Source organism: Heliangelus exortis, chromosome 3 (assembly GCF_036169615.1).
Source record: "Heliangelus exortis chromosome 3, bHelExo1.hap1, whole genome shotgun sequence".
NCBI classification, from domain to species: Eukaryota; Metazoa; Chordata; class Aves; order Apodiformes; family Trochilidae; genus Heliangelus; species Heliangelus exortis.
Genome location: NC_092424.1, coordinates 108,246,127 through 108,269,053, shown reverse-complemented (window position 1 = coordinate 108,269,053; position 22,927 = coordinate 108,246,127). Strand labels below are relative to the sequence as shown.

Genomic DNA, 22,927 nt, shown 5'->3' with positions numbered 1-22,927 from the left:
TCTGTCTTTACATTCTCTTTAGTAACATTAAAAAGCAGCAAACCTGATTGGTTAAAGATGGTGTTATAGGAGCTTGCATTTCAACAAGGCATAATGAAGTAGCTAAGGTCAGGAATGTTTGAAAAAATAGGAATATTTTACTAACTTCAAGGATAGTAAGTTAAAGTATAAGACAAAGACAATGAAAACCTTCAGTGGAAAACTTGTAGGTATAACTTAGTTTTGACCAGGCATGAATAAAACTTGGAGTAATCAGATGACCAAATCATCCAAACATTGGCATGATTGGTCTTGGCCCAGCATTCTTAGGGCTTTTTTTCCTTATCTGACCTCTTGCTGTGGCTTCAAAATGAAGGAGAAAGTAGGGACAGAAAATGTCATACCTTCTGTTTGATAGATCATAATGTCATGTAAAAATCAGGGATTGACACCCCCCTTACACACAAAAAAAAACAAACAAAACCACAGATGTTACTCTTAGTTCCCATAATAAATGCTGTGTGGCCTTTGAGTTAAACTCACAATTTGAGTTAAACATTTAGAGTCTCTAGAATAAATCTAATGAATTGGTGTTGTTAAAGTCATACATAAATCAATTTGTGGATGTATCCATAAATGTATGTCAGTGTGCATCTGTTGGCAGGTAAGTATTATTGGTTTTGTGGAGAAACCATTGAGAAATCCAGTCATTAATGAAGATAACATTATTAGGTTGTTATATCTAGTAACACTATGTTATTAATTAGTTATGTTGAATTCTTCCTATTAATAATTCTTTACCAAAGTTTACTTCATCTCATGGGATATAAAGGGTTTGTAGTGGTCTGAGAGTCAGTATAACTAAAGCTGAGCATAAAGAGACTAATTAGCAAAGAGCTCTTTATGATTTAATGAAGTATGGAAGTAAAGCTTTGAAAGTACTGGGTATGAAAAAAGTTCATGTCTTGTTAACTTACTTTCACTAACTAAGCCTTTTGACATGTAATTTACCATTTGCTTTTATTTTTGTCTTAGTCACTAAACTTGGATTTTCCAGCTTTCCCTGCAAGCTTAGTGAGAAGAAAATATGGTCTTTTAAATGGTTGAATTTAAAAAAAATGTTTGGCATTTAAAAAAAACGGTCTTAAATATACTTTTCTTTAGATCCTTGTTCTCTCTGTTTTATGGAGCACTTCATCTGTTAAGAACTTGAATTCAAATGCTGCTTCAATTAGCTCACAGTTTTTTCAAGAGGGTAAATGTGATTTCCTAGATATGCCAAAGTCATTTAGTAGTTTCATATGTCTCGTGTTGCATATGCTGAAAAACTTTAAAAAAGTAAGAATTCTGGTAAGTTTTGTAAAAAAAAAAAAAAATGTTCTTAAGGAAAAAAGTTGTAAGGCAGCAAAATCATCTGGTCTTGATCACAGTCTGTGCTTTCATCTCTTTCTAGATGTGTTAAGCTTTGATGATGTAATAGCTACCTCAGATAATTTATCTCACCCTACTGCAAACAGACCCAAGATGCCTGGCAGGAGGCTGCCTTCACGGTTCAATAGCAGTGTTCCTGTGAGTATGTTGGGTGTATTTTCCTAGTAGTGAACTAAGAACTAGCTCCCCAGGAAACAGGGTTGAACTGGGAAGTAGTCCTAGGAACCTTTTATCTGAGGCCAGAAATGCCACAGAAGTTCAGTTCCCCATAGACTCTGCAGGAATATCCATTCCCTGTGTAGGAGAAACAACGTGGCTGGAGGAATCTTTTTGTTCTGTGGGGTGTTTCTGCAGGAAGTACCCATTCCTGCTGGTGTCACTGGTGGGGAAATAGGTGGTGTTTATACACACAACTCTAAAAGTGTCTTTAGTGCCTTTGTAAGCCTAACAATGTGTAGCCTTTGACCACAACAAATTAATAATTTAATATTGTTGCAATGGGGAAGTGGTGATCTCAAGTGCTAATATGTGGGATGGTCAGAGCACAAGAACCAAGTGATGCAGTTCTTGTTTGGTTTATATCAATCACTGGATGTTGTATAGCTCAGTCTTGCCAGTTACAGCCCCCACTTACTACCTCCTGGTGTTCTACAGAAGTGCCTACAAAATCCCCAGAGCATCAAGGACTGCTAAGTACTGCAGAAATGCTTGGGAATCCTGGCCAAGATTCTTCTGTTCAATTTAAATTCAGAAGAATGAGTATTTCAGTGAAGGAAAGTTCTGAATGTCAGGCAAAGAAAAAAACTGTGGTGGACTATCAATTTAAGTTTGTGGGTTTTTCTTTTTCTTTGTACTACTGCATCTTTAGAAACATATGGGGCAGGTTTTTTTTTTGCATTTACTTTATTACTTATTCTTTTTATTCTGAAAATCTTTTCACTTTTTTTGTGAATGGTTTAGCAGGCAAGTCAAAATGTGTGTCCAGAAAAAAATCTGAAGGTGCAGAAGGAAGAAGAAAGTGCCAAACCAAAGCCAGTTGAAACAAAAAAGGTATGATACCCAGGAGCTAGAGAAGTACCAGGCAGCTCTGTGTTCTATTCATCTTGCTTCTATTTCCAGTTTAGATTGATGCAACCATCTAAATGCAAAGGATTGTATTTAGGTGCAAGTGAGTCATATAATTTTGTATTAAGTTCATTATTAGTAATTTTAGTATAAATCTTGTTTATTCTTTAATGTCAGGCTCAAGAGTTCTGATGAGAAATGTTTTATCAGGTATCATGAAACTATATCATGTCACAAATAAACATCATGTCTGCTCAGCCTTTGCTGAAAAACAGAACAACTGAGCAGATCAGAAAGATGCACAAAAGATTGTTTATAATGAAGCAATGGGCTCTGGTAAATCACTTTAAAATTTTTTTTAAGAAAGAACTGCAGTGTGAGGACTTCTTTTTGTGACTAGAGGAACCTCAGGGAAATGCTTAATAAAAAATTGTATAAAATAGCTATCTCAACTACAGTAGTCCACTTGAACTTGACACTGATTTTTACCTTTTGGGTAGAAAATAAAGAAATCTGTGTACAGTACAACCTGTATGCTGGATTTAATGAATTTCTTAACTTTATACTGATGTATTTTTTTCAGCCATCTGCATTCAGTACACCAACTCCATCTTCATCTCAGAGACCAAGTTCTGTTCTACTCAACTTATTCCCTGGAGACACTCAATCTAAAGGAGAAACAGATGATGAAAAAAATTCTGTGGAAGAGCTCAGGACTCAGATTAATGATTTGTTGAGCTTAGTAGACGCACTGAAGAAAGATCATGGGTAAATATTTTCCTTCTCAGTCTGCACAGGGATATGTAGACATGCTCCAAATGTCTTTATTGCCAAACATCTGAAAACCAAAAATGAGCTATTCTATGTTGATTCAGAACTTCTTTCTTTGAAACTTTATATGATTAGGTATTCTGAGTACATATAAATTTGTTATCAGAGTACACCAGAGTACACCTGTGTTGGAGAAAAATGTAGAAGAAAAATGTAAGTAGTGTTTGAGTTAGCATAGTAAAAAACAAGCTGGTGAAAATTTCCCTTTTCTGGTTTTAATTTCACAGCTCAGACATTCATTTTGGTACTATTTAATGATGACTGGTGCTAATAAAAAAACCCTTCTTGGTTGATTTCTTAAGAGGTTAGAAAGCATCAACATTAGGTAGTCTTCAAAGTGAACTAATAAATGATGAGTTCTGGAGATTAAAGAACTAGTTCTTCATCAACCTGATGATGATTCTTAGTGCTTTTCTTGCCAGAACATAGTTATGAAATAAAACATATTTTAGGAACTTTCTATTCTTAATTATTTCTATTCTTAATGTAGAAGTTGCCAGATTATTTTAGCTTAAATTCAACTGTCTCAGTAAAAACAACAACAAAAATTTGAAGTAGCCTACATAAAGTGGTGATTATAAGTTAGAGATAGATGCACAGTGGTAGTAAGAAGTGTTGAGAGTTGGTGGAAGTTTGTGGTCCAATAGATATGGGCACCACCTTTCTGGTAGGCATGTACCTAAATGGAAGTTTTATTTCTAAGATGTAGTATCAGACAGTTGCTATGTGAGTTTCTCTGGTAAAAAAAAAAAGGGCTGATTTGAGTAATGTGATTTGCCCCCCAAAAATTGTTTTTCTGATGTCTTTACTCTTAGGAGAGAACTGGAAAAACTAAGGAAGGATTTGGAAGAAGAGAAGCAGTTGCGAAGTAATTTGGAGGTAATTTTAGCAATTGGGGGTGGGGGTTTGGAAGTGTGCAGGCAATATTCTGGAATTTGATGCCACAGGAAAGTCTTAATGTAGCTGCTCAACCTTTTTTGTGATGCTGTGTGGCTGCATGGATGCCTCACAGGAATCAGCTGAATGTCTATGGAAGATTCACAGTTCATTTAGTTCAGTTTTCTTTATCTGGAAAATTAAACAACGTGTGGGTTTGGGGATGTGAGTTCAGTTTAGTGTTGCCAGATTCTCCAACTTGGCATGCTCCAGGAGAGATTAATACTTTGGTTTTATAAAACTTTAAAGAAAAATTTACTTTATGGAATCAAAAGAAAAGCTGGGCAAAAGTAAACTAAATTTTTGATGTAAATGGATAATTTTCCTGAGAGAACAGAATGCATCTGAAAAATTTCCTTATGTATGAATGACACTGCTCTTGATTTACTGATGAGGAAGGCTCTCTGCATTACAATAGCATGTAAGGAGTTAATAGGATGAACTCATTGTAGAAAATTATTTCAAAAGGGTACAAAAGAGCACTTCATTAGTGATATAGTACTTTTTATTAACTATAAAGCTACTTTTAGAGCTTGAACTTCTTGCGAGTCCTCCTTTTAATGCATCTCTAAAGCAATCAATGAAGTTGCCTTAATTATGCACTGGAGATGAGGAGGAGGTAAATTAATGTATCTTCTATAAGCATTTGAAGAAATACAGATTAAACAGAGCACAGTATTTTGAACAAAGGCTGCTTCAGGAAGATATTATGAGGTGATGGTGCAGCATTTGTGGGAACTTGTCAAGTGATTCCACAATGCAGCTTTGACTGCTTTACTAAGAGTGAATTTATCCAATAAGATGTACCAGAACTATAGGCAAATTTTTCATTATTTTAAATTCTTCTTTGTTTAACAATATAGTAGTATAAAATGAGCTGTAAATACTGAACTGTCAAATGCTTCTGTGTTACAGTTTTATTTAAGTGTCTTTGAAATATAAAAGTTGTAGTTTTGGTGAAAGCTATGAAGACTGTAGATTATTTCCACTGTAATATTGACTTTTTGTTGTTTTTCCCCCCCCCCCAAAATGTCTGTTTTCCAGCTTGAAATAGAAAAATTGAAGAAAGCAGTAATGTCTACATGAGACATCTATGGACTCAATGTTTTTAACTCCAGGAATTCAAAACTCAACACAAGGAGAACTGACTCTTATTTTATAATAATGGATGCTGGTGTTCTACAGTTTTAAAGAGAAAAATATAGTTAAAAAAGGAATATAGTCTTTTATTCAGAGAGATAAGAAAACAAAAAAGGATAATGGTGTAATTTTTTTGCCAATATAAAAGAGGCCTTATTTCTTACTGTGCTGGAATTGCAGACCGTATTTTTTGGTTTGCTTGAAAATACTACTGAATCTGTATAGAAAGGAGAGGGAATTCTTAATAGATTTTTATTGAATACCTGTAGCTTAATTTTTAAAGAGATCTATGCTATAAATAGGGTGATCTATCTTTACAACTAATCTGTAAAATAGTCTGCTGGGAGGGATGGAATAACTGTATCGTAATTGTAGTCACTACTTTTCCCCTACACTCAAAAGGGAATATATGATATTTGTATAATTTTGGCAGTCTTACCCAGGGTTATGCTGTTGTGCCTGTCTGCAGTGAGAAGAATAATATGCTGTTTATAAGTTGAGTAATGAGATAGGAATTTGTTAATACAATGAATCAGGTGAAACTCCTATGCATTGTGGTAAGAATGAATTACCTGAAGTAGCTGAGCAGAACATTTTGTCAGTTGCACTATTGGATTAAAAGGGATTTAGGACAGAATCATGAAGTTAGGACAAAATTAACTTTTAAAGCAGCAAACTGCAAGAAATTACAGAAACGAGGCTAGAATCCAGTCTTAACTCAACCTGTTGTGCCTGAAATATTACAGCATACAGCATGGAAAAGGAAATATTAAGTCACCACATCTGTGCTTCTGTGTATCTAAACTGAAGTCATCAGTCTTTCTAGCAGTTTAATATGCATCTTGATCTGTTTTTACAGTAGTCAGGTTTTGTTTATAACACAACTCCAAATAAATCCCTTTGGAACTTTGATACTCTCAAAAGGTCTCTATTTATATATTTATGCCATAAACTTTCTCAGTATATTGTGTACCTCTAAATTTAATAGCATATTTGTATTTTAATGAGTGAGTGGAACGAGTGCTTTGACAGCATTGTGTTGGTGTCTAAGATGGTGTCTTTCACATTTTATGGAAAACAGTTAAAATCTTGTGGCTTGCCATTATCTTTAACCCCTGAGTTCAATGCAGTGCACCAGAATAATATACAAATAATCTGCAGAGTGATGGGATACCATTATATTTATTGCTTTGTTCATTTGATTAAAAAAAAATAAAAAACAGCTTTAGAAACCCATTCAAATGCATTCCTTCAGTTAGTAATCACCTTACTCCTTGTAGTCTACCAGAATTTAAGTAGCAGAAACATGCTACAGAGTTTGGCAGCTTCACCAGGAAGAGAAGTAAATTAAGTTTCTGTTCATGGAAATAGTCATAATTATACCAATGATTTTGGGTGCCACTTGAGTAAGTGACATGGAAATATTAATTCTTGAGAGTATATTTTTTCCCCATTTGATGCATCACAAAATTGAAAGTTAAGAAAGTCAGTTGGAGGATGTTTGTCAGTTGCTGATTTAAGCTGTTCATAAAATTTGATTAACGTATTATGCAGGCATTAGGAAATATTTGCTATCACTTTGCTAATAATCTGAGCAAATATTAATGCTTTTAACTTGCCTAGATGCATCACAAATGAAATTTGAGCCAGATCTTTATGTTGAGAATAATGTGCAGCAGTAATGCTTCTCATCAGACACAAATCTTAGAATTCCTATCTCCAAGTCAACTGATGAAAATCAAGAATTGAGCCTGATGGAATAGCCAGTTTTGTAATTCAAGCTCTTCACTGTGATGAGAGGATGAAACAAATCTTGGAATGGCTTGCTCTACAGAAATTGTGTCTGCATTCAAGCTTGGAGCAGACAAACAGAACAAGACAATCATTTAAAACCACAAATGAAAGGTGTTAATTATTTAATGGCCTTTGTTCACTATAGCAATAAATGACCCAAGTGCAATGACTTGATTTAATAAGAAGTCTCTGCTGTGAGTATTTTCAGCCATAGGGAAGCTGACCTGATAACGTGGCTGTCTTGTCTTCAGCTAGTGTTATGTATTAGAGAGGAGGGGGAGAGGGTAATGGGTCTGAAGACATTCCATAGTACAATTTCCTAAAAGCAGTAAGCTTCACTGACTTGTTTACCAGTGCTGTAAGATGATGAATGCTACCCAAACTCTGCAAATAAAATAAGTTGAAAAACCTCTTGAAACGTCTGCTCAGTTGTGTTCTTGAATTCCTTGTAGGAGGAGTTTGGAGGGTGGGAGAAATGTGTGTTATTATTTATATAGCCTCCTTTTGAGGCTTTCAGATTCCAGTTTAATTCACTGAGATGCTCTGGTTCTTGACTTGCAGGAGGGCTTAGTATCCAAAAGGCTGGCAAGTTTTTTGTTTTCCTTGGCACGTGTAACTGGGAATATTCTCAGTACCTCTTTATTCCCTTTTTTTGCTGTTGGTCCTTACTGAACTGACTTCGTTGTACATCTTCAGACACCTTTTTCAAGATCCCTGTTGCCACTCTGTAACATGGATAATTGCATGTTTGAATCTCTTACTTAGAAAGTAACAAAGTCCTGAAGAATGAGAGTGTGGGGAGATGTTTAAAAGGGGAATGGATGAGGGAGAACACAAATGAAGAGCAGAACAAGAGAAGGGTGTTTTTAACCTGCAAGGATTTTACTCCTCTTCCTAACATTCTTTAAAAAACTGGTGTTTGCATATAAGATATTGCTAAAAAAAATAGTTACAGGTTGTGAGAGTTGGACCGTAACACAGGTCTACTTTATTTTTAAAATTTATTTAAACAGTTGCCATGAAGATAACATTTTCCAGTCATGTTGCCTCAATTGAATTAAGTTTCTGATGAAAACCTGTAATGTATTGCAAAGTTTTACTTGAGTTGTGTAGCAAGATATCTGTTGAGCTTTGACATAAACACCTTGAATTTAATGAAGTTGTAAATTAACAGGAGTCTAACTTCTGTTAAATTGGTTAAACCAGCTTTTCAAAGCTGCCTTACTTTTGGCTGCTATTAAAGTTCTCCAAGATGTTCCTGATTGCTGGCTGCTTTCTCAAGAAGTGGCAGAGCAGCTGGTCATGTATCTTGGGAAATGGGATTTTGCAAGAGGTGAGAAGACAAACCCCTCCCTCGTGGGTGCCTGGGCACATACCTCCCAGCCTGAAGAATGCAAACAGCCCTGACCAGTTGGTCAAAAGTGTGAGACTGATGCTGCTGGGTTCAGGGTGTTTCATAGTCCCCTTGCTTTGTGGAAGTCATGATTTGAAGAGCTTTCTAAGCTCCTGGGAGCAGAGATTCACACCTTTTCCTTGTGGGAGAAGCATGTCCATGTGTCTGAGTGTTGCAGCATCCCAGTTTTTGTGTCCTTCAGAGGACGATTGCTTAGGTTGAGGGGGTGTTGGAGAACTGAGAGGTTTGGGGTGGGAAATGGGGGCAAGTAGAAGCACAACTCCATGTGCCAAGGGGAAAAAGTCATCTTCTGTCCATACATTGGCATGATCTCATCTATGGCCCTGTTCTTCTGACTTAAAGGGTTGAGAAGAAGCCAACTTTTAGCTCATCTCTGCCTGGTACTGTATCCAGCAGGTCATTTAACCTCAGGTAGGTTGTGTCAAGTTGTGCTTGATTCTCCTTGGCACCAATGTGAGATGCAAGGTTGGCTGTACCAAAAGAGAGCAGTAGATGGTGCCTACTTTTAGGCTGGAACTGGAGAGCTGCCTTGTGGCTGAGCACTGGCAGGTGTCAGGAAAACCTATAAGCTCATGACACATTGCAGGACTGTGGAAAAGAGTAATGATCAAACCTCTTCCAGTGCAGCCTCTTCCAGTGAGTAGAAAGTGTTAGGAATTGCTCTTCTGTTGTGAGAAACTGCTTGCTCTCAGTTACAATCTATTGGAAACCTGGCTACTGGAGCTCAGCCAGCATGAGGAGCCAACTGGGAATAGGATTTGAGTTCAGCAGGGAACTCTCACCCCTTACAGTGGGTGCAGCCAATAAAGAACAGATTATTAACTTGTCATCTTTCATTTACAAAAGATAAAGCCTTGACCAGATTTCTGTAATTTTTTTTTTTTTTCTCTTCAAAATTTAGAAGGTCTGTGAAGTAGAGAAGAGCAGAAGGTGCCTCCTCCCCCAGCAGGCAGGGTACAAACCCCACAGCTCTGATTCATCTCTGTGGCCTCCTGGCAAAGGTTGCAGTCTGGCAGTCTTGTGGGTGTGTTTCTTGAGTTGTTTTGTCATTTTGCAGTGCAATACCTTTGTTGTCACCTGCAGGTTCCTCAGTGGTAATCCAGTCAGACAAGAAGAGAAGCAGGCTGGTGCCCAGGGTTATTTCTTCATGGGAAAACTCCAAATGAATCAGAGCAGCCAAGCGACGTCAGAGTGAGACTGGGGCACGATGGCAGCAGAGGAATGGTTAGAGACTCCCCTCTGATATCTTGAGGATGTGTTAATTTTGCTTACAGTAGCACCCAGACTTCTGGAAACAGTAAGTATCATCACATTTTTCCAGAACTGCTTAAAATCTATCAGTGAGCTGTGAAATCACTTCACCTGCAATCTAACCTAACTGCTTAGGCTGTATTTACTCAGCACCTATTTCCTCAGTTTTGTGTTCTCCTTACATCTGTGGAACTAGTTAGATATCTTAATTATCCTCTGATCTTTTTGCCTGTAGTTTTGTAATTGGTCTCTAATCACAGTGTGATTCAAAAATTGAAATTTTGGTACAGCTAAAGTTCCTGTAGAGATCATTGTCCTCTCAAAACTTGCTTTACTTAAATTCGCATTTTCCAAATACAAGTAGTACCATTCTGTATAATTTAAGAGCATTAACTTTTATCCACAGATGACCATGTTGAAGACTTCTCTCCATCTGCATCCTTTTTTACTAGCTAGTTAGCAATGGCAAGTGATCACATAGTGATTTATTGTGTTTAAGCTAGCCATGTAGCTAATCAAGCCTTAAAAATAATAGATAAGGTTCTGTAACAAAGGATTTAAGATTTTTAAAAATGTTAAATACACACAGTAGAAGATTGCAGCCATTTAGGAGAATATACTCATCTAGCTAATTAGGGCAAGCACAATGTAAATTTTTAATTTATACAATGTGTACTTGCAATTTTTGTCCAGGATACCTTCCTTTATAAATTTCACCAGAGTTTGACTTCTGGAGAAGCGGAGAGGGAAAAGTGTGACCTCAGGTGATGGAGAACTTTGGGTCCACCAGCCTGGGAGTGTAGTTCCCACAGTTGTTGCTGCCAGAAGTTAAAGGCAAGAAAGTGCTTGGGATAGAAGAAGGGAAGGGTAGTTTTGTAGATTTTTACAAAACACTTTTATTTTAAATTAGCAGAAGTCACAGAGGAAGGGCTATTAGGCAGTTAAGGCTATGATACATTAAGAAACACATGGATTATTTCTTAAATACCTGATTGGTTTACCTTTTTTAATGTTAAGAGGCTCTTTCCTCTTCTGTAACCACTGTCTGGCCACTCATCACACATTTTGTCCTGTTTAGGGCTTTCTCCCCCCTGGGGTTCTGTGTCCAAAAGAAATGAGCTAGAGAAGGAGGACTGGCAGGTGGTGACAATCTCCTGAGAGTGGGAGATAGCTGAGGATACAGAAGAGTCCCCTTACCAGAAAGTCCCTTCCACATTCTTCATCCCAGGAATTATTTTCAAAGAGTTTCAAGTTTTCACTGAAGTGTCCTGGATTAACAACTCAGTTGCTTTCTATGGACCTCAAGAAAAAAAAAAAAAAAAAAAAAAAAAAAAAGTGCATTGCCAGAGTTTGGATTAGGGCATCACTGTCTGATACCCTGTACTCATAGTGTGTGTTCCCATTAATGGCAGCAAATAGTTTAGGATTAGATATATATCACCCTCTATCCAAAGTACCAAAATTGGGTCACAGAATGGCTCTGCTGGAAAGGACCTTAGAGATCAGATCCTCCAACCTCCCTGTCGTGGGCAGGGATTTATTGGTGCCCAGCGTGGGGCCTGAGCTAATTGGCTTGAGTCCAGTTTAGATTTTGACTAATTTGCCTGAATAGTTTGAATTCCAACTCCAGTGGAAGAATGGCTTTGCTGAACTGGAATCAGACCTTGGTCTTTGGAAATTTCACAGGGTTGGAGATTAAACCAATCGTGTCGTACCTTTGGTATTTAGGGTTTGTGATTTGTATTTTTGCAGCTGGAATTGCTGTTACTTTGTGGTTTGTTTTTCTTAAGAGCTGCTTAAGAACCATTGTTGCAATATGGTCCTCAATATTGATGTATATCATGGTGCATGGTGCAGTAGTGTTTCATACAGAGATAAAAACTTGGTTGGTAATTACACTCCCAGTTTTAATTTGGGAAATTATACCATTCCATCATATTTTGGGATGACTCCACCAGATTTTAGTAGCAGTAGCATTTCATTTCTCAAGACCAGGTTGCTCAAGGCTTCATCCAACCTGGCCTTGAACACTTTCAGGGAGGAGGCAGCCACAACTTCTCTGGGCAACCTCTTCCAGAGTCTCACCACCCTCATACTAAAGAAATTCTTCCTAACATCCAGCCTAAATGCTTTGGATTCTTTGGAGGGAGAGGAATCACAGTAAATGCTTTTGCATGGTCTTATGTCAGTATTTCCATATTTTTTCCCTGAAGTGACAGTGATTTGCTGCTGTTTTGCTTGTTTTGCTCTACATTTCTACTACTGCATGGTAGTTATCTTGGCATGTGCTTGCAGTGGTGAGATGGGGAGGTTCCCATCATGAGTCAAGCAGTGCAATGGAGCAGGAGCAGTGTTTTCCTGGTAACCAGGGCTGGTGTCTCAGGGAGCCTCAGATACCTGGAGCTGTCCCAGTTTTCTACCTCACTTCAACAGCCTTAGGTGGAGTTACATCAGGGACAAAATACAAAATTAATATGAATTACTTAATGATGAAACACGATGAGCTCAAGGATTCCTAGTTGTGAAATGGAATTGGGGCTGCAAACATGCAATAAAGAGTTAATGACTGCAGAAATTGGAAAAGAATTTAATAGACCCTTTGCCTCAAACCTGTTTCCCATCCACCTCCTGCTCTTCAGCAATATTGACCAATCTTTTGGTCAATTTCTCCTTGCCCATTTTATTTCTTTGGATCTAATGCTTGTTAGCTTTAAACTGAGAAATACTGAGAAAATACTTTGACTGCCCTCAGTGGAGTTCAAGGGGCTGGCACAGGAGACTCATTTAGAGCTAACTTAAAAATTCAGTGCATAAATCTAGCTCTTCCTTTTATGATATCTCCATTATTAAGTAATAAACCTGCAGATGTAAAAATACAGTAAGGTGAACAAATGACACAGGGGGTGGTCAGCCATGTGTCTGGCCCTTTGATGCTCTCAGATGGTGAAAGCATGGAGTTTCTTGGATAGAAAATCACATCTCTGCTCTTTCAGTGTAGGTCCCCTTCTGTTTCAGCATCTGCTATTCTGATCAGTGGGTTTCAGAGGGAAATCTGAATGTGTTCTGTCAAAGCACAGTGATTTGCTGACCCTTGTGCTGTGTGCATCTTCTGCATCCCAGCCATTGTCCTGCTTTGTCACACTGCATCAGCTCTATGGATTTCAATTTATTTTTTTTTCATACATGGTTTTATCTGCTTATTTCTCCAATATCAGGAGATCAGTGTCTTAGTTCTGTTGAATCCACAGCAGCTGTTGCTTTTGGACATACATAGCATCTAATCATCAGATTTGATGTAACACATTATTTTTCCTTCATTCCCTTTACTGGATTATTTTCCTCCAGCAAAAATTCCTGTAACAAGTTGCATCACAAGTTACTAACCTGTTACCAAGGACCATGGGAAACTTCATGGAGGGAGCGGAGGCTTGAAGACTTCTGCAAAGCAAAGAACACTTTATTTCAGTCTGGTCCTTCTTTCTTAGGTGTGGATATCCAAGCCCCCAGGGTCCTACCTCACCTATCAGGTTTTGTCACAAACTACTGAGGACAGTAAAAGTGTTGAACTCAGTGGAAATGACTCTGGTTTAAATCACTTCAAAAGGAACCTATAGGCTAAATTGCTTTAATAAGCTCTGCACAGTGTACAGTAAATTATTAATGTGGTAACTTCCAGTGTTGGATAGATTTTTTTGTTTTTTATTTATTTAAGAAGAGCTTCACAAATCATTCTCAGTAAAAAAAATTAATAAATTATAAACGTTTGAAAATCACTTTGCAAGCCAGTCTTTTGAGTTGTGTTGAGCTGCTTTGTTGCAAGCAACCAGACTGTGTTTGGGAGTGAAAACAGAGATGTCTGAAGTTCTTTAACATCTTTCTTCCAGAGGGAAAGCAGTAAATGTGAGCTGATGGACGTGAGGGTAGCTCACTGCCTGCTCCTTTGGGCTGTGCACTTCTTCCCAGCTGCACCACGCAACCCTCTCAGGGTAAGTTTCATCAGACCAGGTTGCTCCAAGCCCCATCACACCTGACCTTGAACCTAGGGAGGGGGCAGCCACTGGACAACCTGTTCAGTGTATCAACACCCTTGTCATAAAAAATTTCTTTCACATCTGATCTAACTTTGCATTTAATTTAAAACCATTGCCCCTTGTCCTTTCACTGCAGGAATACTTTGAAGTATTTAATGTGTTCTAGAGGCCAAGCCACCTCAAGCAGAACTCTTGGGGTGCTAGAAATCTGCTCTTCAGGCTGCTCTACCTAGTGATATCAGTGTAGTTCTCAGGGCATCATCACATAGCCAAGCTTTGCTTTCAGACTGACAGGGTTTGGGTAGTTGTAGATGATAAACCATTGGACCAAGCAGTGATGGAAAGTCTTCTGGATTGCTCCTGGCTGTACAACATGTGCAGAGCCAGCAAGTGGTCCTGCCTGCAGGAGCTTGGTACATCTGTCTTGGTTTTGATTTCCAATCTGGAGAGGAACAAAGATGCTATTGGTGTTTATACAACTAGTTTTATCTATTGCAAAAGTTATATAGATCACAGCAAGTCATGTATTCTCATCAGCATGAGAAATATTGGAGGTCTTAGCCCTAAACTGGGGCTTCTGGTTGAGGACTGTCTCCTGGAGGTATTTGTGATCCTGCCCACTGGCTTGGTTCACTGCAGCAGAAAGGTGAGGCTGAAGGCATAATACAAAGAGACAAACTAAGTAGAGAGTTCTCTGTTGCTCTGCATCATCTGGGTATTCTGAACCTTGAAAAGATTGCTGGACCTCAGAAGTACCATTTTGCTCGTGAAATCACCTTTCTAGTTTGTGTCAGAGTCATCTTTTACTTACTTCTTTTGCCATGCAATCCCCATTTCCCTTTCTCTTGTTTTTCAGGTTGTCAGTAAGGAAACAAAACCTGGCAATCAGCAAGGTACAGTGAGTACCTCTCTGTCTTTTTAATTCTTTCTGAGATCTTGTCAGTTGTCAATAATTTCCACCCCTGACACTCCCCTTGTGGACCACAGTATGCTATAAGGTGGGATGTTGCAAAGTATGCACTGTATTACCATGTCTGCTTGACTTGTTTTCCAGATGGATGTATAAATCTCATTCCCTGCATAGACAATGGAGCTATTTGTGTTCAGCATTGTTCTCCCTCCTTCCATGGGGAGAGAAGCTTTGTCTGCAAAGACAGAAATTGGGAAATGTTCACAGATGACTGTGCAAGCCTGGATGTTCAGTCTCTGTTTCAGGTGAGGTACCTGTTACCCATCTGCTTTCTTTTCATCTGCTCATTGTTTCTTGCAAAGACATCCCCTTCCCCTATACCTTTTAAATCTTGGACAAAGGGAAGAAAATGTGATCCTAAACCACAGATTACTTTGATAATAGGCATGGACCTCACCCTAAAGAAAGGGGTGGGAATTGGGGAAATTCCCATGTGGAAACTTAAATCTGAAATGAAATTGCCTTGTTCACTTGGCCCATGTTCCTTGTGTGGATCTAAACCAAGACAGGGAACCTGAGAAAAGTGTAACACCACTATTGTAAAGAGGTGATTGATGGTAAATCCTCCTCAACTACAAAATAAAGAACATTTTTCAAGTCACTTCAAAAACAAGGCACTGAATTTAGTTCTTGCCCCTTCTTTTCTGTGTGTTGTACAAGCAAAACCTTCTTCTCAGGTGAGCTTTGGTCTGGGCCTCAGGCTCTCCAGCACATTTCTTGCACACATCAGCTCTGCACCTTTTGCAGTATCTTCATTTTTAGTCTGTTCATTAATTTTCTGAAATGTATATTCCTTCCTCCAGAGGATTTCTGAACGTAAGCCTGGAGGACACCTTCCTTTTGTAGGGGAAGGAAAACCAGCATATGGAAAGCCTGGAAATGAAGGAAAATATCTTGGTGCTTATGACGATGGGAACAGCAACTGCCAAGCTGATTTTTCATGCATCATCCCAGATATCCTGTCCTCACCAGCCATTGCAGGAAACATTGCTGATATAGTGGAATTACTAAAGAATATTTCCCTGCTCTTATCAGAGAATGTCAGTAGAGGAAAAATGCAGGTATTTATTTTATGGGCTTCAAGAGTTGTTTCTGAGCTCGTCAGTGTTTTATCCTTATAGCCACTACCAGTGAATGGTGGCTGCAAGTCACATGGAGAAAACATGGAAAGATATTCCAGAGAGGGTAATGTTTTGTCCTCAGAGAGACTATTTGACCTGTTCATGTATGGTGAAAATGCTCTGTGGAATTTACTTTCTTTAAAAGCAAAAGTTTTCAGGAACTGCTGTTACAGAGATGGGAGAGCAGTACAAGGAAAAATTCTTTTTTATGGTATGACACTACAGGGAAGGCAGCCTTGGAGATGCTGACACAAAGCTGTTTTGTCATGTGTTGCACAATGGAACTGAAATCTTTCCCTGATGAAGTCAGAAATCAGAGAGGTGGGGAAGGAAATGTGGGGAGGGTGAGGTAAGCAGACCTGTCTAGTGGGTCAGCATCTGGAATAGAACTTAGGTGTTCTGATTTTTGCTTTATCCTTGCTTCATACAGCACCTTTTGAACTATGATATGAAGAGAATAGGACAGTTCTGGTAGTGAAATGTTTGGGTTTAACTGAGATGGATCGTGGGAGTCTGTTCACTGTTAAAGAAGAATGTTCCCTTTTGTAGAAATCACTCTTGAAATAAATGAGCCTTTCTGGAGGCTCTCAGTAGAATAGTAGGTGGTTTCTTTTTAACATAAAAACTTCTAACATAACTTTTTTTTTTTCTTGTTTTCTTCAGAGTTACAGCAGGATTGCAAACCATATTCTGAACAGCTCCATCATTTCCAACTGGGCATATGTAAGGGACAGAAATGCTGGTTCAATATTACTGGACTCTGTGAATTTCTTTGCTGGCAAACTTCTTCTAAGGAATGACTCGGAAACCATACAGGAACACTTTATCTCTACAAAAGGCTACAGCATACATAAAAACACTTCAGGAAAGAGTTTCGATTTTTCTATGGAGTTCAATAGCACAGGCAATATCACTGGGCATGTGGTCATTCCAGAAGAAGAGCTTGTGAAATTACCCAGGGCTTCCAAAGCCATCAGCATTGCATTTCCAACACTCGGAGCCATTATAGAAACCAGCCGGCTGGACCCTGGCTTGGTGAATGGAATGGTCTTGTCAGTGTCCCTGCCAGAAGAGCTCCAGCATATTTTGCTCACCTTTGAGAAGCTGAATAAACAGGAGAACTTTAAGGCTCAGTGTGTTGGGTGGCACTCCACTGAAAGGAGGTGGGATAACAGGGCATGCAGAGTGAAGCTGGACACCTTCAGCAGTGTTGTCTGCGTCTGCAAGCATCACCGTCGGACATTCAAATCCTTCTCCATTTTGATGTCCCCCACCATGCTGCCAAGTGCAGTGCTGGATTACATTACACGTGTAGGGTTAGGCCTTTCCATTTTCAGCTTGGTTCTCTGCCTTGTCATCGAGACTGTGGTCTGGCACCACGTGACAAAAACTGAAATAACCTACATGCGTCATTTTTGTTTGGTCAACATCGCTGCATCACTTCTCATCGCTGATGTTTTGTTCATCTTGGTGGCTGTTGTGCACAATATAACCCTGAACTACCAGCTGTGTGTAGCAGCCACTTTTTTCCTTCACTTTTTCTACCTTGCCTTGTTTTTCTGGATGTTTACCTTGGGCCTGTTGATTCTCTATGGATTATTATTGGTTTTTTTTAAGATAACAAGATCTGTGTTCATAGCTACAGCAGTTTCTATTGGATATGGATGTCCCTTGGTCATAGCCATCCTCACTGTTGCTATTACTCAACCAAAAAATGGATATTTAAGGAGTGGAGCCTGCTGGCTCAACTGGTATGAGACAAAAGCCCTCTTGGCCTTTGTCATTCCCGCTCTGAGCATCATTGTTGTGAATGTGGTGGTGGTGTTGGTGGTTGTGGTGAAGACTGGGAGATCCTCGATTGGAGAAGGCTGCAAGTCACAAGATTTGAGCAGCATGATCCGCATGAGCAAGAATGTTGCCCTTCTGACACCCCTCCTGGGTCTCACCTGGGGGTTTGGATTGGCAACGATTGTGGACAGTCGCTCTCTGGCTTTCCATGTGACGTTTGCACTGCTCAACGCCTTCCAGGTAAACTCAGCAAGACTTGGGAATGGCACCTGCTTGGCTTTTCCTGAACTTGGGAAAAGGTAGCAAACCTCAGAGGGGCTGGCAGCTTGAGCTATGTGTGAAAAACAGGATCTAAAGTTTCCTTTCAGCTTGACTGTTTTGCATGGTGTGTGTACTACATGTTGTAGTTAAGGATGTCCCTGCTCACTGCAGGAGGGTTGGAGTAGCTGACCTTTAAATGTCCCTTCCAACCCCAAGCATTCCATAATTCTATGATCCTGCATTGGCACAGTGGATGCAGATGGGTAATGGAATGAACCACCTGGTGTAAAGTGTGATGAAGAACTGGCAAATTTATGTTAAACATATAATACACCATTTAATGTCTAGTAATTGCAAACACCATCATAGAACCATACAATGGCTTAGGTTGGAAGGGACCTTAGAGATCAGCTACTCCAGGCTCCCTTCCATGGGGAGGAACACCTTTCATCTAGACAAGGTTGCCTCATCCAACCTGGCCCTGAACACTTCCAGGGAGGGGGCAGCCACAACTTCTCTGGGCAGCCTGTGCCAGTGTCTCACTGCCCTGCTACTAAAAAATTTCCTAATTCCCACTCTAAGCCTATTCTTCAGTTTAAATCCATTTCCCCTTGTCCTTTCTCTAAACACCATTATGAAAAGTCCCTCTCCAGCCTTCCAGCAGGTTCCCTTCAGGTACTGGGAGGCAGCTACAAGGTCCCCTTGGAGTCTTCTCTTCTTCAGGCTGAACAATCCCAGCTCCTTCAGCTTCTTGTAGCAGAGTTGCTCCAGCCCCTTGGATCATCTTTCTGGCCCTCCTTTGGACTCATTCCAACAGATCTATACCCTTCCTGTGGTGGGGACACCAGAACTGGATGCAGTTCTCATTCTCATCACTTAACAAATACACAGAAAATTCTTTTGCCATTGAAGATGATTTTGTTTAACTCACCAGTATGAACACCCAGTGTCACCTCATGTCCCATTCCATACCCACCCAGTCTGCCTGGGCTCATCTTGTCTGACACCCCTACTAAGTAGGGAGAGAAAGTCCTGGTATGTATCAGTTCAGTTCCTAAGGAGAACAAGCACAGGTTGTGTATCCATTCCTGACATTCCCAGAGAGCTCACATGACCTGGGTGGATAAATTCATTTTGCACGTTGCTGTTATCTGAGTCACAGATTTAGAGCTATTACCCTGACAAAACCATTATTTCATCTCCCTTTAAGGAAAAGACACCTAGAAGCATTTCAGGAACATCATGTCATATGTTGGTTTTGTTAATTTTTTTTTTCAATTTTTTAGGGATTCTTCATCCTGTTGTTTGGGACACTTCTGGACAGAAAGGTATTTGGGTCACTTCAGCACTTATTCTACATCACATGAGCATTTTCTACTCTTTGAGAAACTATTCCTTTTTTTTAATTGACAGACAAGAGAAGCCTTAAGGATGAACTGCCTTTCATCAAGGCGGAGGTGTACTCTGGCAAAGGTAAGGATTATTTTTTTTCTTAATTTAAGATTTATACCATCTTAAATACCTTCTTACTTGTACATGAAGGGAGTGGAAACACGCACAAAATCTTACCTAATTTAATGGTTTTCTAAGGCAAGTGCTTGCTGAAGGAAATACAGGTATCTCAAAAGTATATTTAGGTTATTGGTCTTCTAGATATTAGAAGTGGTAGTGTGAAGATTTTTTTAATTCTATGTAACCTACTGCTGGTTACATTGAAAATGGTATTTTAAGCTAATGTCTTCACCTGTCGATATCAAAGTGCTATGACTTTTTCCTCATCTGTAATATAGATTTACTTTCAGGTTACTGACTATGCAATGAACAGAATTAACAGTCAAAATTCCAGTGTAATGACCTGTTTGCCACCTTCACAAAAGCAGAGATTTGTATCACAGCAGAGCTGCTCTAGAATGCTCTAGATTCTAGAGGATTGTTCATCAACATCAGCTCAGGATGGAAACTACTCAGAGCCTGCCAGTACCTTTGGTGCTAATCCAGGTTGTGTATTCTTCAGAGATTGAGGGTTGGTTTTGGTTGTTTTTTTTTAATACCATGGCAACTCATTAGCAGGAAATGTTTAACAACCTACATTCAACAGGAGACATTTCCTAGGGAAAGGTTGGTGTGTTGGAAAACTTTGATCTGTTGTTGCTTTTATTTCTTTTGGTACCAAAGCTTTAGTGGCTTTGCTGTATTAATAGGAGGAATCTCCTTCAGCTCTCTCCCAAAAATCATCTGCAGTGCTCCTGCTGTCTGCCAGAAGAAACTGTGTCAGCTCAGTTACTATCTAAAGTTCTGTCCTTGCTTTTCCCTGGTCTGTTTATTAATCAGTTCCAATTCTAATATTCAGTGTGTCTTTTAGTGTCAGTGTGTCCAGCTGCATGCTTGGGGTCATTTGGTGTAAGAGAGGCTGCATCTTTGTGCAACTTTGGATTCCTCTGCATCCTTCTTTTCCAATTCAGTCTTCAGTTGCATCCACCTTTTCTGTTATGTGCCAAGTTTCATTGTGATGGTCCTTTAAAAAAACAAACAAACAAACAAGCCCCCAAAACCACCAAACCAAACAAATTAAAAAAAAACCACAAAAAACCCCACGAAACCCAGGAAATTGTCCCCCCCAGAAAAAGGACACAGAAATAACCACAAAAAACCCAGCCCAAAACCCACATTAAAAAAAACCAAAACCACAAAACAACAAAAAACAAACAAAAAACCCCAAAACAAACCCCAAAACAAAAAAACTATCCAGGAATATGAAGTCCAACTCCAAAATCTATGCTAAAATTAAATATTTCTTACCTAAAACAGAAAAAAGAAAAGTGTTTGAGTTTTGTTCCGCATTTAATAAGTGGAGATTCCAAGTCCTGCTTTTACAGATCCAGGATCCAAATCACTGTGAAGATGTGAAACCTCATCAGGCTTTAGGTCAGGATTGGAAGTCTGAAGGTTAAAATTCTCTCAAGTCACAACCATCATCATATTTTGGAAATATTAAGTGATGTCACTGGGTAAAACTTGATGTGGAAACTGTGGCTGCATCTGCATAAGAACTTGGGTCAATGTTGTCACTCACCTGGGTGGAAGGGACCACGTGTAGGTGTTTGCCATTGCATAACAGAGGAGGAAAAAATCATTCACTTCACTTGTAAACTTGGGTGTAAATATGGAACTCAACTTACAAGAGCTGGAAAAGTTTGTCACACTTGAAATTATTCTTAAAAAAAAGCAAATTAAAAAATTCCTGTTTCAGAGAGCTTCAGAATGGGAATATGTGGCAGGGATATTAAAGCTGTGGGTACTTAAAACAGCTGAAGGAGTTATTCAGACTTTTGTTTTATGTCTTTTAGTTTCTCCAGAATAATAAGAGCCTTTCTTCTGGGTCAGATTTTATGACTTATTGTTATGTGGCATTTCTCTCAGGACTCTGAAGCTCCTCCTGTTTGAAATGGAGCCTCCATCTGCATGGATGATCTGTCTAATCTGATGTGCTGATTTATTTTCTCCTAGTCCTAGCAGCAGACAGTTGTCTTCAGGGTACCTGACCAGTGAGAGGAAAAGGAGCACTTCTTACCCAGAAATCCTGGTTTGAGATGACCCAAAGGGGCTGATCAGTTCGGAGGATGGAGAACATTGCCTTGGAGCATGACCCTGGGAAGCATCTTGAAAACCAGAAGAGAAAAGGCTCTGAATCTGCTCTCTCAGGAGCAGAAAACCATCAGTGTTGCTGCAACCCTTGGAGGAAACATGCTGATACCTGAAGGTTGTTTCTTACCTTTGTGAAAACTGCTGTGAGGAGGGTTTGTCCTCATTGGCCATTTCAGTGCTTCAGGTGTTTTTGGGTTTTGTTTGTTTGTTTTTCTTTATGTCAGTGCAATAAGGAACTCTACAGCATGTAGGGCTGTTCTAAAATTATTTATTTTTTAATGTGATTTACAAATGTAGAGTGTTATCCAGCTGGTTTCTGCTGTCTTGGACCAAAAATTATTCTATTAGGTGGCACTGTTATTCATTATATTCATCCTCCCAGATCAGTTTCTCCATTACAGCTATTCTGCATCACAGCTATTCTCTCCACCTCAATATTTGTTCTCTCCATCCAGTACTTGTGTCACAGGAATTGTACAAAGCCCTTTTTTAGTCTGTCAGGACAGAATTTTCATTCCTTTTCCAGTCCTGAAAGATGATGAAAGAGAGAAACAAGAAAGGGGACTCTGCATCTGAAGGGGACTTTCCCCTTTAGATGTGGGAAAACATGGTTTGAATGTGCTTCAGAGTTGAATCAAGTGGATGGAGATCTATTGTGTCCTGCTCAATATGCTGACCATGAAAACAGTTCATCCATGTGAGATGGTGGATCTGGTTTCATTAGAAAATCAGTCCTTGGTCTGAAAAACCCTTTCTAATGGAAGCTTTGATAAAAATATTATTGTCTCTTGTCAGGACAAATCTATGCTTTCAATGGGAAATAAAGTTAATTTTTTTCATTGTTTCTAATAAGTAGAATTTCATTTATCTGTGAAGTAGATAAATGCCCTTTAAAATAAGATATTACTCAAGTCAGAAATCAGCCATCCCTCTGTGACTTCACATAGATTTGAAATACAGAAGGTCTAATCAAAGTAATATGGTTTTATGTTGTTAGCACCTCTTTATTGAAGAGGGAGAGGAATGCCCTGGCAGGTGAACTCTGGGATGTGGGGTATAGGATACATAGTATGGAAAAACCCACAGCCAGGTGTCTCATGGGGAGAAGCTGTGGGAGGGGGGACATCTTGAGGGCAGAGACAGTTCTGGTCCCCAGGACTGTGTTGCATCCTGGCATTTTCCTCTCCCATCTTTTTCCTTCTAGATTGTAGTCCTGTCACAAGAGATAATCATCTCTTCTCCTTTCACAGATACATTTGCACGTTGGAGA

At 39.2% G+C, this 22,927-nt stretch overlaps 2 protein-coding genes across 7 annotated transcripts in view; both read left to right on the top strand.

Annotated features, from left to right (window-relative positions):
- Nucleotides 1-7,594, top strand: part of CD2AP (CD2 associated protein) — an 84,207-nt gene extending 76,613 nt beyond the window's left edge. For 3 of the 6 annotated variants that reach the window (XM_071742107.1, XM_071742111.1, XM_071742109.1), the window contains 5 exons: nucleotides 1,433-1,548; nucleotides 2,371-2,460; nucleotides 3,059-3,243; nucleotides 4,122-4,185; nucleotides 5,287-7,594. In XM_071742107.1, coding sequence (XP_071598208.1) covers nucleotides 1,433-1,548; nucleotides 2,371-2,460; nucleotides 3,059-3,243; nucleotides 4,122-4,185; nucleotides 5,287-5,328 — 497 coding nt within the window. In that variant the 3' untranslated portion in view covers nucleotides 5,329-7,594. Of the gene's footprint in view, nucleotides 1-1,432; nucleotides 1,555-2,370; nucleotides 2,461-3,058; nucleotides 3,244-4,121; nucleotides 4,186-5,286 lie in introns of those variants that run through there. The other 3 variants (XM_071742110.1, XM_071742108.1, XM_071742112.1) reach the window with 2 other exon arrangements.
- Nucleotides 7,595-9,657: 2,063 nt separating this feature from the next.
- Nucleotides 9,658-21,835, top strand: ADGRF4 (adhesion G protein-coupled receptor F4). Its single transcript, XM_071742089.1, has 9 exons — nucleotides 9,658-9,887; nucleotides 13,726-13,827; nucleotides 14,729-14,765; nucleotides 14,927-15,087; nucleotides 15,646-15,903; nucleotides 16,627-17,991; nucleotides 19,299-19,340; nucleotides 19,426-19,485; nucleotides 21,520-21,835. The coding sequence occupies exons 2-9, from the start codon at nucleotides 13,750-13,752 to the stop codon at nucleotides 21,523-21,525; spliced, it is 2,007 nt and encodes a 668-aa protein (XP_071598190.1). The 5' UTR covers nucleotides 9,658-9,887; nucleotides 13,726-13,749; the 3' UTR covers nucleotides 21,526-21,835.
- Nucleotides 21,836-22,927: the final 1,092 nt, after the last annotated feature.